Consider the following 13,539-nt stretch of genomic DNA (forward strand, 5'->3'; position numbering starts at 1 on the left):
TCTGCGCGTGGGGCCTCACATGGCTTCTGCCACTCAGCATAATCTAGCCACTGTGAATGTGTGGCAGGGATTAACCAGCAACAATACTGGATGCTTCGATTAAAAAAAAAAAAAAACACTAGTATCTTCTCTTTTGTTTTATGCTACATTTTCTTTATGTTTACTACAATTTAAATGTTAGTTGGCAAACTGTAAAAATTCATCAGAGGGTTACTAATTATCGATCTACTTGCATAACAATGTATCAATGTATTAATATGAAATAATAATAATGGCGTCTGTTTACAGTACTACAATACACATAGTTGTACAGATGAGTTGTATTAATTTGTATTTAAAGAACAACTACTGTTGTTCATTGAACCCTATGTGAGAAAAGCTCTCGCGAGGAGGGTGGGTTGTTGTTCCAGCTCACGTGACAGTGCGGGTGGGTAAAAGGCTGGATTACAGGACCGAGAATGTTCCTTCCTACTGTCTGACAGCGGTACGATCGGGACACAGTTTTTTACGCGGCGGCTGTTACCAGCTCTGTAGTGTAGGCCGGCCGAGGGGAAAACCAGCACACAAACAAACAGAGGATACCCAAGAAGAAGACGGGGAGACAGGAGCTAAATCTCAGTTTGACGTTGAAGTAAGGCGCAGCGCACAGCTTGCCTTTCCTTGGACAAGGCACTGTGCCTGTGTCCGTCTTGCTCTGGCTGCTGGTTCGTCTGCCTTCGTGTGATTTTACTGAGGCTGTGCTGGAATAGAAACATGGCCCAGTATTCTGAAAAGCACTCCTTGATCGTCAAGATCGCCTTCATCGCCATTCTAGGTGGGTATTTAGGTAGCTTGCTAACGGAGAGGGCAAGACCGCGGCTACTAGGAGTGCAATAGCAGCGTCATGCGACGACACTGATGCCAAGCTTCCAGTCTAACATTAGCTGGCTTTGACAGTATGGTGAGAAAAAACAAATTTATGACAATGAATGTTTTCAATTAGCTAGCCAGCGATATTGATGTGCTTAATTCGGTTAGCTAATTTAACGAATAAGGTTTTGTTTGGATGACACAGTGGTTATAGATGCTCAGTTGGCAAGTGCTGTTTAACGATAACCTAGCCTCTATTCGATTTCGCTTGAGGATACATAGCTAACGCTGTCTGTCTAGAAATATATGAAACTATGCAAAAAGTTAATTCTTCGTTTGAATTTCAGCCAGCTGGCTAACTAGCCAGCTTGTGTTAATAAGATTCCTGGAGACTAGCTAGCTAGTTAGTGACAGCTAACCAGCCTAAGCACTTTGTAAACTGAAGAATTTATTTACCATAGCTACCGTTACAGGCAGTTAATATCTGTGGTTGTCAGCGACTGAATTTATTTGAACCAGTATGCCAGTCATCGTTTACTAACAACTAGGTTGTGTACCTTAAGCTAGTTTAGGTAACATGGCTGGCCGTGTACTCTTCCAAATCGAAATTATGACCTCCTTTATTTAACCACATTTTAACTTTGGGTCTGATTTTCATTTACTGCTACGGTGTTTGTATACCCAGGCGATAAATATTATTACTGGCCGCTGTTTCCCGTGTACGTTAAGCCATCGCACGCTGTCTCAAGAGAGGGGCGAACAAAACCGCCAGTTTGTTTTTCTGCTTCGCAGGCAGCCACGCGCGCTGCTGTCAGCGCGAGCTATGCCCTTCCAGAGCCGCCCCATTGTCTCCGCGCGCCTCACGTGACGGCACGAACGGCTTTGTGCGGAGACACTGGCCCCTCTGTTTGCGCTGCAGCGCCGCGCACATACAGTGGCAAACATAAAGCTTTTTGTGACGGACCGTGTTAATCCAGGCAACTGTGGGTATATGGGTAGTGCAAGTCGCAAATTTGAGACGTATATGTCGCGATTTTGTATGTGTTTTTCTCTGGGTGAATTAAGGTGAATGTTTACCTTGATTGCGTGACACCTCAGAGATTGTATGTTTGGTTCGCCGCTGAGTCTGCAGCTTGGAAGTTAGGCACTAGTTATCGTCTGACATCACCGGGCGGCTTGCAGGCCTGCAGACGGAAAACTGGTCTGACAAGCTTGACCTGTAAAACGCATAGAGGACAAATGAATAAATTAAAGTAGTCTCAAGAATTTCGTTGCATTCATATGTTTTACTAGTTATGTGTTTTTGTAGTTGCTCCTTTTTCTGACTGGCAGGTAGATTTCCTGCATAATCTCTGCAATCCCTATTATAACACTAAATCTGGTACAGCATGAACTTCCATGGAATTAAATCTAAATTAGCCTCGCTAATAAAAAGGTAAACTTGATGTTGAACTTAAATTTGATCAAATTAGCTGTTGAAGCATGGTGCCGGCTTGAACATAACTGTACAGTGCTCTCTAAAGGGAAGGGGGCACGGGTGTTCAGGTGGCTGTGAATAAGCTTGGGGTTGTGGTTCTGGTCAGCATGTTAAATGGACCTGGACTGTGTTTCTGGTCTGGGAGAAGAGTCTGCATCTAGGTTGTGCTGCTGTGAGCAGGGCTGTAGTTTTATGAGGCCTTTGCTTGTCAGAAGTCACATGTGAGGATCACTAATCTTTCCCTAGGGAGGAAAGGGGGACTCCCTGAGTCATCCTGACTGCAGTGTGAGGCTGCGTGTTGCGCAATCAGGCCTGTTTTTAGACTGGGAGGCAGAAGCGAAGGATATGGGAGATGGGTGTTGCATAATTATTTTTTGAAACCCAGTTCAAGGGAAGCATCATCAAATGTCACCTGCTCTGTATTTACAGTCCACATGGAGATAACGGAGCGACAGGGGGAAAAGCAATAAATAACACCTGTTACCTGCCAAGAGCTTTACGAGCCTGTCTTAAAGCCAGGGTTTCAATGTCACTTCTCCCTCTGCTGCGTGACTAGTCTGTTGCTGCCAGTGCCGTGTGAATGCATTTCAGTTATGTGAGGGCAATCTGTGTGAGCGTGTGTGTGTGTGTGTGTGTGTGTGTGTGTGTGTGTGTGTGTGTGTGTGTGTGTGTGTGTGTTAGTCGGTAACTGTAGTTTGTGACTGCAATGCATGTGTATATCCAGATATATAAATATGTGTGTTTATCTTTCTGCCACACATGCTGTCTTGTATGTTAATGTTTTTGGTGAGCAGATTTAAGTTTTGCATGTTTGCATGTTTGCATTTTGGTGACAAAGAGAGTTAAGTGGTTAAGTCCTGGTTTGAGGAGTAACCTTTTTGCTCCATCCACCTGAGGCTACTGAGGCAGACCTCTACACAAAACATCAGCCACGTTCCATCCCTGAGTCCCCGGCAGGAGCTGCCTCTCTTGTGTGTCTGCTCAGCTAGCTCCGCCTTCACATTGTCTGGCCAGTTTATACATCTGGGTGTTTACCGGAGTAACTGAGGCAGAACACAGTGCTGAAGAGGGTGACAGCTCTGTCCTGATTGCCCAGCACTGTCCTCATTTCCCCAGGGGTGCTGATGCCATTTGCCTGTGGTGAGTCAGTCACAGTGTGCAGGAAGAGAAAGCGTAAGGGATTTATTTGTTGCTGTGACAATCACTCTGCAGGCACTGCCCAAAAACCTGACAGTCATGTGTCATGGGTGTGTCTCGAGCGTGTGCAGGCTTGCAACACGTAGTGAAGCGGCAGGAGTCCTGCGCTGGCCCTTGTATGTGAGCTTCTCTCTCTCTCTCTCTCTCTCTCTCTCTCTCTCTCTCTCTCTCGCTCTCTTTGTCTCTCTCTCTCCTTCTCTCCGTCTTCTGTGCTTTTCCCCGCCGTCCGTCTCTGATGTCGCTTCCTATATCCTTACTAGCATACTTGACTGGATCTCAGGGCCATGTGACTGACCTGACCACAGACCTGCCTTTTAAGCACTTTGATCCGGTTCTTTGCAGGGCTTGTCTGTCACACTGCTGAAGGAGCACTGGATGGTCAGATTTGCGTTTTTCTGCTTGTCTGTTTTCATGGATTTCAGATAGAAAATCTTGACCACTGTGTGCTGTTAAATCCACCTGTACACATATTGTTTTACATATTGTACATGTGTACAGTTGGATGTATTTACCGAAGAAACTGAGGTTAAATGCTTTTCTGCTGGGATTCAGGCCTGCAAAAACCTAGTAATCGGTCACATATCTGGCAAGCATGAAAACTACTCTGCTCAAAGACACATTGGAGGTCAGTGTAAAGCTGATCTACTTTCACATTTGTGTCTATGTTTATTTCTGTTTGTGAAATGTCTCGCCAAAGTGTGGTGCAGTAACTAGGGGAGGCCAGTTCCTTGAACTGGAACTGCTACAGACTTTCTTTACACCTGCTTTTTAAAGTGTAATGAGAAGAGCATGTGACTGAGCCAAAGCTGGCTGATATAGCATGATTTCTTTTCCATTGTATTGCGTGCACCCAGAGGCGGAGCACATGATGTCGTGCTAACTGCAGGTGTCTGCCATTTCGGTGAACTGGCCGGACCTGATCTACAGTCCAAGGCTGAGGTTGTCCCCATAAAAACTAGACCATATTACTTATCTGCACCACTGGTTGTTGGCTGCCGTGTTTCTTTGCCCCTTGCAGTGTTTTGTGTTTCAGGAACGCTGATGGAAGCGACAGGGTTCCAGGAATTGCCGACTTTGCTCTCATATCACATTTGCGTAGGACAGCACCAGCAACAGGTTGAGCTGAGCTGAAATATGTCAGCGCAACTGGAATTATGTGATCGAAAACCACCTGAGCCAGGCTGGTTCTGTCTCTAAAGGAGAGGAGGGATATTGGAAGGGTTCACAGGTCCACAGATAACCGTCCGTTTAAAGTCTGATAGTGAAAATGAAATTTCCACTTGAATGTGGGTGAAGTGAAATTCAGGTCCAGTGAAAGGAAGTATATTGAAACCTGTCAGTCTTACGACTGGCCGAATTGTTACTTCTTATCTCGGGAGGAATGGATTTACTCTGAAAACTTCAAACTTCAAATCTCAGATTTGGCATTTATAATGTCAGAGATGATGATGATGGTGGTGATGATGATGATGATGATGATGATGATGATGATGATGATAATGGTGATCCCTCTCCTTCCGCAGGCTGTGTGGGCCTGACACAAGCCGTGACACTGGAGGTGAAAGACGGGAATTCCACCTGTATCAAAGCAGAGCTGTCAGCCGCACTCTCCATTCAGTACACCGTCACCAATGGCACGGTATGACTTTGACCCATAATCCTCCTGGTGTCTGCTCATCATCTGACATGTCTAACGAGTTCTTCCCCAATGTGCTTGTATTGTTGCCATTGCATTTTTCCTCTTCCGTGGCTTTACATGTCATTCTTAACCTAGTGTGATATCATAATTGATAATAATGAATAAATAATGAATAAAAGTGTGTTCTATTGAGCAAAATCAAGCCCAGGACTACAGACATGCTTAATATTTTGTAAATATTTTATCCAGAAATAAGTTTGTTAATGAATGCAGTAATCGGATACTTAAGCCGCTGTTGCACTTAGCATATAAAAATACTTTGAGAAAAACATTGTGCAGTTTGGCTAACTGCCTGGATGAGATTTTCTCAGAGAATGAAAATGGTTTAACTAGCGCCCCAGTCAAATCATTGATAATGTTTCATTATATTAGAATGAAAATGAATAAATGAAGTTGCAAAACACAAGTTGTCGACAGATAATCCACTCACTGCTGATTGGCTATTGAGAAGGTGTGCTGCTTCTCTGCTGGCTAAGCTCAGCTGTAAACATGTGTGGGCTGTCAAAGGCTGCACTCATGATGAATTGACTACTAACTACTAAGGATTAAATAGAGGCCCTCATGGTGTATTTAGAAAAGAGCCTACTCATTGCTGATGTAACTGCCCCTCAGAGACTATTTTAGCCACATTTTTTGCAAGCATCTCATGTTGATAGGCTGTGCAACACCGTAATTGATGAAACACCATTGTAATATCTCTTTCCCTGCCTTCCCATCAGCAAACTGCCATCTTGCCCATTCCGGACTCAGCCACCGTGAGCAGCAGCAGTTCCTGTGGGGGGGACAGCCGCACCCCCTTGCTGGTGGCCACCTTTGGGAGTACCCACTCTCTCAGCCTCAGCTTCTCCAGCAACGGCAGCCTGTACCGAGTAGACAACCTGTCGCTGGAGTACAACCTTGGTGACAGCACTGTCTTCCCTGGATCCACAACTATTGGTGAGTCTCCTATATGCACTGTGCGCACACGCCAAATGCTAATGTGAAATGTGACTGAATCACCATACCGATTGTCATTTGTTGCAGCATTTTTAATTCAGTTTAATTTGTTAAATTAAACCGAGGTCATGTATTTGTCTGCTAAAAATTTTGAAACAGTGGGTTTTCCAAAGACCTTATGGAGTAAAGCAACGTTTCCCAAACCTCTCCTGGAGTACGCCTTGTCCTGCATGTTTTAGATCTCTTCCTGCTCCAACACTGCTGATTTAAATGATCAGTTTGTTATTAAGCAGCTTCAGGAGTTCATAATGAGTTGATCATTTGAATCAGCTGTGTTGAAACATGCAGGACAAAGGGTACTCCAGGAGGGGTTTGGGAAATGCTGGAGTAAAGAGATATAAGTGACTACCTTTATAGTGTGATGGAGTCATTACCCTGCCAGTCTTAACCTTTAGACACTGTAAACTGCGTTTCCACCTGGGGCTGTGGTGCAGGGATTAGGTACCTGGGATGTAATCTGTAGGTTTAGATCCCAGGTATGGCACTGCTGTCATACCCTGGAGTCAGGTACAGCTGGATTTCTGCAGAGAACATCCACCTATATCAATAGATTATTTGCGAATGAATTATGCATTTGGACAGGGATATGGGTGTCACCTGAGGGAACAAGTAATCCTAATGTGTACATGCACTAAATGTGCATTACATGTAATCTCATTGTCTGTGTAAGAGGTTGTGTGTGTATATGTGTGTGTGTGTGTGTATGTATAATTCCAGTCTTTCCAGTCCAATATGCTGTGTCATGTGAATAACTTGCCTCTGTTTTCCCATCAGGCCTTGTGATCGTGTCAACAGCCTCCACAGGGATCCTCGCCGGGATCAACACCACCTACAGGTGTGTGAGTGCCTCACCTTTGAGCCTTGGTGGGGGTGGAGTCACCATCACCTTCTCCAACATGCGGATGGAGGCCTATATGCCAGGAGCCGACCTCAGCCTTAACGGTACTGCACTCCATGCTTACCTGCTCGCACCTGCACACTGTGACCCCCTCTGTCTTGTCCCCTATAGTTCTCAGAACAGAGAACTTTAATAAATTCCGCAGTGTTTCTTGTGTGTGCACAGCTGCAACGACTTCACCTCAGTAAGGAAAACGCCATTCAGGCTGTTTTTGATGTCCTCAGGGTACTTTGCCCGACATCCTAACCTAGGTAGCAGAGGTTACGTTTTAAGTAGCAAATTAGCTATGACTAATTATGCCTTGCTATTTGCGGTCACTTTTTATCATCACTAACACTTTCAAGATACAGTTGCTTTGTTAATTTCTGTTGTCAGAGGTGCCCACACCTGTGACCATGCTGCTAGTTTATGAAATGTGCTGCACTGCAGATTCCACATTTTAGAAGATTCTACTACATTTGTGTGTAATATGAAAAGCCTGCAATGCAATTGCCTCTTTCCTTTATGTATATTGTATGCATCAGTGTTTGTTGAAAATCAATCTGTTGTTCAGTTACAGTTTTTTTCCAAATGATTATTTTGATTGCTGTTGTATTAACATAGTATTTCAGTGAATAACATTTGTGTCTGCTGTACTCAGAGACCGTCTGCACTGCTGATCAGAGCGTCACCACTCCATCCCTGCCCACCACGACTACTTCCAAAAGCAGTGCCCCTACAACAGCCCCTGAACCTACCCCCCCAGGCAACCCAGAGCGCGGCAACTACTCTGTCACCAGCAGCAACGGCACGGCATGCCTGCTGGCCCGAATGGGCCTCCAGCTCAACCTCACCTACACCTCCAGCTCTCAGAACAAGGTATGGACCCTCCACATGTTAATACACAGAGGAGTCTCGCAGTCATGCGCCAGACTTTTAACCACACTGTAAAACCCAGCTCTCCACAACACAGAAGATGCCCCACTCTGTATCCTAATATACAGCAAAATATGTGGAGCTGTCTATGACTAGTCAGAATTTCCAGTGATCGCTACAGCTCCTTCCACACTTTGCATACTTGGTATACCATATACTTGGTAGATGAGCTATAACCAGTAACCAAAACATTTTTTATATTGCTAGCATGCATCTGTTTAGATCATGCAATAGTCCATGGAGCCTCATCGTACTGAATTGTAATCTCATTTGTTCTCTGCAGACGATCCAGCAGCTTGTGAACCTGCATCCGAACCAGACGAAGAACACAGGATCATGTGAACCAGCCAGGGCTGTGCTGATGCTAATGGAGGAGAACACCAACCTCAGCTTTTCCTTTGCGCTGGTGAGATCACCCTTCTAGAACAAAATAGGTCACCACTCCTCTTGTGTGGGCGGTCATAGACTTTCAGAGGGCTGAGGGAGAGAACCTACAGCACACTGAGAACCAAGCCACTGAACACAGACCACAGAGGGCCTAGCTGCTGAATACTGAGAGCTTCACTACTGAGTGCTGATGTCAGGGAGCCCACTTTTTACACTGACTGTTGGCGTTGCTGAGAGGAAAGCCACCGATCAATAAAGCCTGTCTGCTGAGCACTGGCAAACTGACAACTGTACAGTGAACGTTCTTCAGTATGTAGGTACGATATTCATCCTGCAGATTTACCTCTCTGAGCTTTTGAACCTGTGAACACATACTGCAGCCTGTCACAGGGGGGCAGTACTAATCAGTATGACAGGATTTTTTTTTTTTTACAAGAATTTCAAAGATTATTTCTGATAACTTGACGCTCTCTGTCACTGATAGATTTACATATTCTGTGATTAAAACAAAGTAGCATAACATTTCACCTCCTGATGAGCACATTCTGTAGAAAGGCGAAGCGGTTGGTGTTTGATCCATTTTAAATCCTGTGTGTAGTCACACACACAGATGATATGCCCTCCAGTTAAAGATGAATTAATGTACGCTATAAAGCTGATCTCTGGCCTGGCATGGTTTTTGGTTCTGCTCTGTGTGTTCATTGGCTTACTCTTTTCTTCTTTAGAACTCAACAACGAGCAAGTACCACCTGAGCGGAATCAATGTATCTGCGGCCTGGCCGGACATGACGCGTGAGTTCTGTACTCTGAGAGCCACCCCCCAAACAGTGAATAGTATTTCATTATATTTACATGATTAATGTGCTTAGCAGCCTTGTTCATTGTACGTATTAATATAATAATTCATAGTGTTATGTTAATACATTAGACATTGCCCAAGGTTTTTACGACATTTGGCAATGTATACTGTTTAATATGAGGCACAGATGGTAATCGTTGCAGCTATAGTTTAATTTGATGCTAAGAGGAGCCCGAGATGCCGTAGGGGTTTAGTGGGTTGTCTGGAACGGATGTGGAAGTGTAGGCAGAACAGTGGTGTACGGTAGAACAGAACAGTAGGAAATGGCTGTACAGCCTCTCAGCTACAGCACTGTGCTCCTGTAGACCCTGTGCCACTGTTAACCCCCCCGGTGTGTAGGAGTACTGACCCCTGCTCTCCGCCCCGCAGAGCCCTTCTCTGGCAGTAACACGAGTCTGGAGTACCTGCGCGGGACGCTCGGGCGCTCATACATGTGCAGCGCTGAGCAGACCCTCTCCGTGGTGCCCGAATTCTCCCTCAACACATTCCAGCTTCAGGTGCAGCCCTTCGGGGTCACTGGAGACCAGTTTGGAGCAGGTACACACCCCCCCCCCCCCATTGATACAGTGGTGTGCCCTCATCAGGAGGCGCAGGGAAGGGCTATAATGTTGCTGTTGAATATTGACTATTGACTATGGACTTCCCATGTGAGTGGAGACATTGGGATTTTTGCTCTGAATACTGCACTCAGGAGATGAAAGGAGGGAGTAATCTCTCTCTCTATCTCTCTCTAGACTCTCTAGACTCTAGAGAGTTTGCATATTATTTGTTATTTGCTGACCTTTGCAGCTAGGTAGTGCATAAATGACAACCTGTCCTATGTGCTTGAAGGAGAACTGATGTCAAATATGCGAGAAAGATGTTTTGATGTGTTGACTATCTTTTGCTTGTCTTTCTCTAGTTTTTTTATGGGATCCATTTGGTAGCATTATGACAACTTCCAGATTTTACAGCAGAAATCTATTTGGCCTGGGTTGATTTATTTAAAGAACAGTCTTCAAAAGGCTCTCTCTCTGTCTCTCTCTCTGTTCTAGCGGAAGAGTGTCAGTTGGATGAAGACAACATGTTGATACCCATCATCGTGGGGGCTGCACTGGCTGGCCTGGTGCTCATTGTTCTCATTGCCTATCTAATAGGCAGAAAGAGGAGTCACGCCGGCTACCAGACCATCTGACCACTACCTGTTAGATGATCAAAGGGAGAAAACCTTCAACCACTGCTACTAACGACTGTCACCAGACTCTGTACAAACCCCCCTGCCCCCGCTTATCCTCCACTTGTTTCACTTCCTGTCACATGATCGGAGGGAGAGGAAGTTAAATCTCTGCTACTAACGACTGTTGCCAAACTGTTGTACAGACCCCCCACGGCCTTTTGCACTTGCCCTGCGCTTCTTAGTTCTGCTCTGTTCCAATCGCACAGGGTTCGCCTGCAGGGCTGTTTATCCTATGCCCCGCCCCCTTCGTGCGTAAGGTTCGGCACTGCGTGTACTGATCCCACCCACCACGTTTGGCTTTCCTTTGCTTTATCTTCGGGTAGATTTGCGCTTTACGATAATAACAACAGGAATTCATCATCCTTTTTGTAAATAAATAGAACTGGCATTGAATTCTTTAGGTTGATTTAAAAAAAAAAAATAAAAAATTCACAGGGAGGATGTCACTTTGGGAGGTGAGGGGGGGTCGTCCGTAATAGCAGCACTGCCTCTCACTGGTCAGAATAGGACCTCCAGATGGATCCCACTGCAGTCACGATTGACAGGGTAACCGACATGGAGTCTGTCGGTGTTGAACTCAGGAGTAGGTAGAGGAGCTGCACTAATCTGAACAGAGTGTACGTGTGTGTGTGTGTGCGTGTGTAGAGTAGCGGTAGAGTAGTGTCGGTGGCGTGGAGAGTCTAAGTCTGTTTAAAAGCAGACTTTCAGAGCTGGGGGGGAGGGAATGGAAATTTGGTGTGTTAACATTAACAGGATTTGGTTTGCCTTTTGAATAGGCTTTGACGGTGGGCAGGTTTCTTTGGAAGGGATTCGGTTGTTTTTCCTCATCGGTGAGCCCTGCAGTGTGTACCTCGGATCAGGCCTTCTGTCCGCTGCTCGGTCTCCTGTGGAGCAGTCTCTCAGTGAGCCCAGGGGCTGCTGCAGCAGCATGACACAGGACAGCCTCATTTCTGCCTTTACTCTGTACCACATGACATCAGCCAGGAGGCGGTAAGACTCTTGTGAAAAGGGAATATTGTCAGTGTCCGCTACTTGAGCCCTGCCTTCTATCCTCCTTCCTCCCCTTCCCTGAACCCCGGCCCCGGGCCCTCCTCACAGGAGCAGTGTGCAGAGGTTAGGATCGTTCACTGTAATCGCTCGCTTTTCCAAGCAGCGTAGCCTCCGACCGGCCTAAGTCACATTTGGGGAATAGTTTGTTTTGTCCTATTTATTCCTGAATCATGTAGCAGCTGCTGCGGGGTGAGGGCTGCTTTCTCTGTTCCCTTTCCTTTATTAATCTGCATTTGGTCTCCCTGTGGGCCCTTGGGGTCAGCGTGATATCCCTGCAGCCCAGTAGGCCCTGTTTGCCCACTCATCCCCCCTTCTGGTGCCCTCAGGCCTCCAGTAAGTCACCCGTGTTGTGTTCATCCGCCTGCGTTCTGCCTTCATGTCTCAAACAGGTTGAATTAGAGCAGTGTTGCTGTCCAAATTGCTGCTTTAACCAACAGTTCTTTCCAGTCCAGTGACGTGTGGCTGAGGAAAGCAGGAGGTAAGAGAGTACCTCAAACAGGCCCCTCGGTCGGAGAAGGAGAAGGAAAAGCAGAACCAGAATTAGAACCGTGTTGGTGCCTAAACCCAGAACGGCATGCCCCACCCTGTCCTTAAGAACACGTCCCCACTGTGCCACACCCAGAGTTCCAGCCCGACCGTGTCCTTCAGATGGACTGACTCCAGTTGCTGTCCCTCTTTGTGGTTTTATTCCATATGAAGCAGATGTTGATAACCTACCTGGAGAGACATCCTGGAGGAAAAAAGCAGGATGTGTTCTGGTAGGCTGAAGGATGAAGGGAGGCCCCAAAATTGTTGGTGTAAAATTGTTTTCTAACCCCCTGAAAGTGAATATACTCTGTAGCCATTTGATCTTTTATTTTTTTAGGGGAATGCTTTGATTTTTTTTATATGCATCTTGATGAGGTCAAATAAAGGAAAATGACAAACTCTAATGTGCTCCTCTCCTTTTTCATTATTTTGCATTTCCATACATTTTCATTTACATTATTTTTGCATATTTCATTATTTTACAAAATAAGGATTAAAGTTAATACCAACTCATGGTCACATGCTCTTATGTTACCACATTCACTTGTTTCTTACAATGCAGAAATGCAGAATAAATTATAAATTGCTTTTGCTTCCCAGGTGCAGGGAAGTTTGCCGTTTCACAGCTGACATATAGTGTACAACTGGATCTGTATGCAAGCAATCAAAAGAATCAGCTGCCTGAGAGAATAATACACAATAAATCAATTTAGTATCTAACATAATCTTTTATGCCTTCCTCCTTTGCATGCCGTCCAACAGGGCTCTGTAGGCTGTCCTTCAACAGTGTTGCAGGCACTACATTCAGCAGTCCAGAGCTCCCAGCCACTTCCCTGGGCAACACTCATGTATGTAGGATGTAATTTTGCCTCACAGGTTCTCAGTAGGGTCCCAGTCTGGTGACTGATGGCTGTGGCGTCACACTACCACACCTTCATGCTGATGGCACAGCAACAAGCGGCGTGGTCCTGAGTGCAAGCATGCAAATCTGTAAGTGGTGAGTAATGCTTTTGGACTGCTGGTACACACTTCTCAAAGAGACCACAGCTGTGTGCTGACATTTTAGAATGAAAACCCCAAGGCCCTAGTGGTCAGGAACACCATTGCGTCAGAGTTGATGAACGAGCCACTCTTTATTGTGGGTCTACAAAAGAATTGGTACAGTTCATTCCAAGGGCTACTTCACACTATATTACAGCTTCAATTACACCATGGAGCTTATTCCATTCTATCTGGTAAAAAGTGCGAAGTTAAGAACAGTTAACGGCTTTCAGTTTTTTATAAAGATTTCAACCACCACACTTAAAGATTGAATTCAGTCATTATGAATTACCACTGGAATCTTCAGTCATTGACTAGGTGTGGTTCTATGCATAGACATCTCTGTGATCTTTTGGTTCTGTGCATATACACAGCATGTACTCGTAAATCTTTACACTCAGTGCAAATCAGAGTTTGGAATGTTTAT

General features: G+C 45.4%; 1 protein-coding gene across 1 annotated transcript; it reads left to right on the forward strand.

Moving 5' to 3' along the window:
* The first annotated feature begins 424 nt into the window (after nt 1-424).
* lamp1a (lysosomal associated membrane protein 1a) lies at nt 425-12,423 on the forward strand. The gene is made up of 9 exons (XM_036540430.1): nt 425-814; nt 5,047-5,162; nt 5,942-6,158; nt 6,993-7,160; nt 7,757-7,974; nt 8,315-8,437; nt 9,144-9,210; nt 9,647-9,814; nt 10,312-12,423. The coding sequence occupies exons 1-9, from the start codon at nt 754-756 to the stop codon at nt 10,449-10,451; spliced, it is 1,278 nt and encodes a 425-aa protein (XP_036396323.1). The 5' UTR covers nt 425-753; the 3' UTR covers nt 10,452-12,423.
* Nucleotides 12,424-13,539: the final 1,116 nt, after the last annotated feature.

The sequence above is a fragment of the Megalops cyprinoides genome, chromosome 11, assembly GCF_013368585.1.
Source record: "Megalops cyprinoides isolate fMegCyp1 chromosome 11, fMegCyp1.pri, whole genome shotgun sequence".
Classification (NCBI taxonomy): domain Eukaryota; kingdom Metazoa; phylum Chordata; class Actinopteri; order Elopiformes; family Megalopidae; genus Megalops; species Megalops cyprinoides.

Excerpts from the sequence above, each read along its gene's own strand:
- lamp1a (XM_036540430.1), top strand. The coding sequence starts at position 754 with ATGGCCCAGTATTCTGAAAAGCACTCCTTGATCGTCAAGATCGCCTTC. Across the intron at positions 8,438-9,143 it reads TCAGCTTTTCCTTTGCGCTG|AACTCAACAACGAGCAAGTA; the intron begins GTGAGATCACCC and ends TTTCTTCTTTAG. Across the intron at positions 9,815-10,311 it reads TGGAGACCAGTTTGGAGCAG|CGGAAGAGTGTCAGTTGGAT; the intron begins GTACACACCCCC and ends TCTCTGTTCTAG.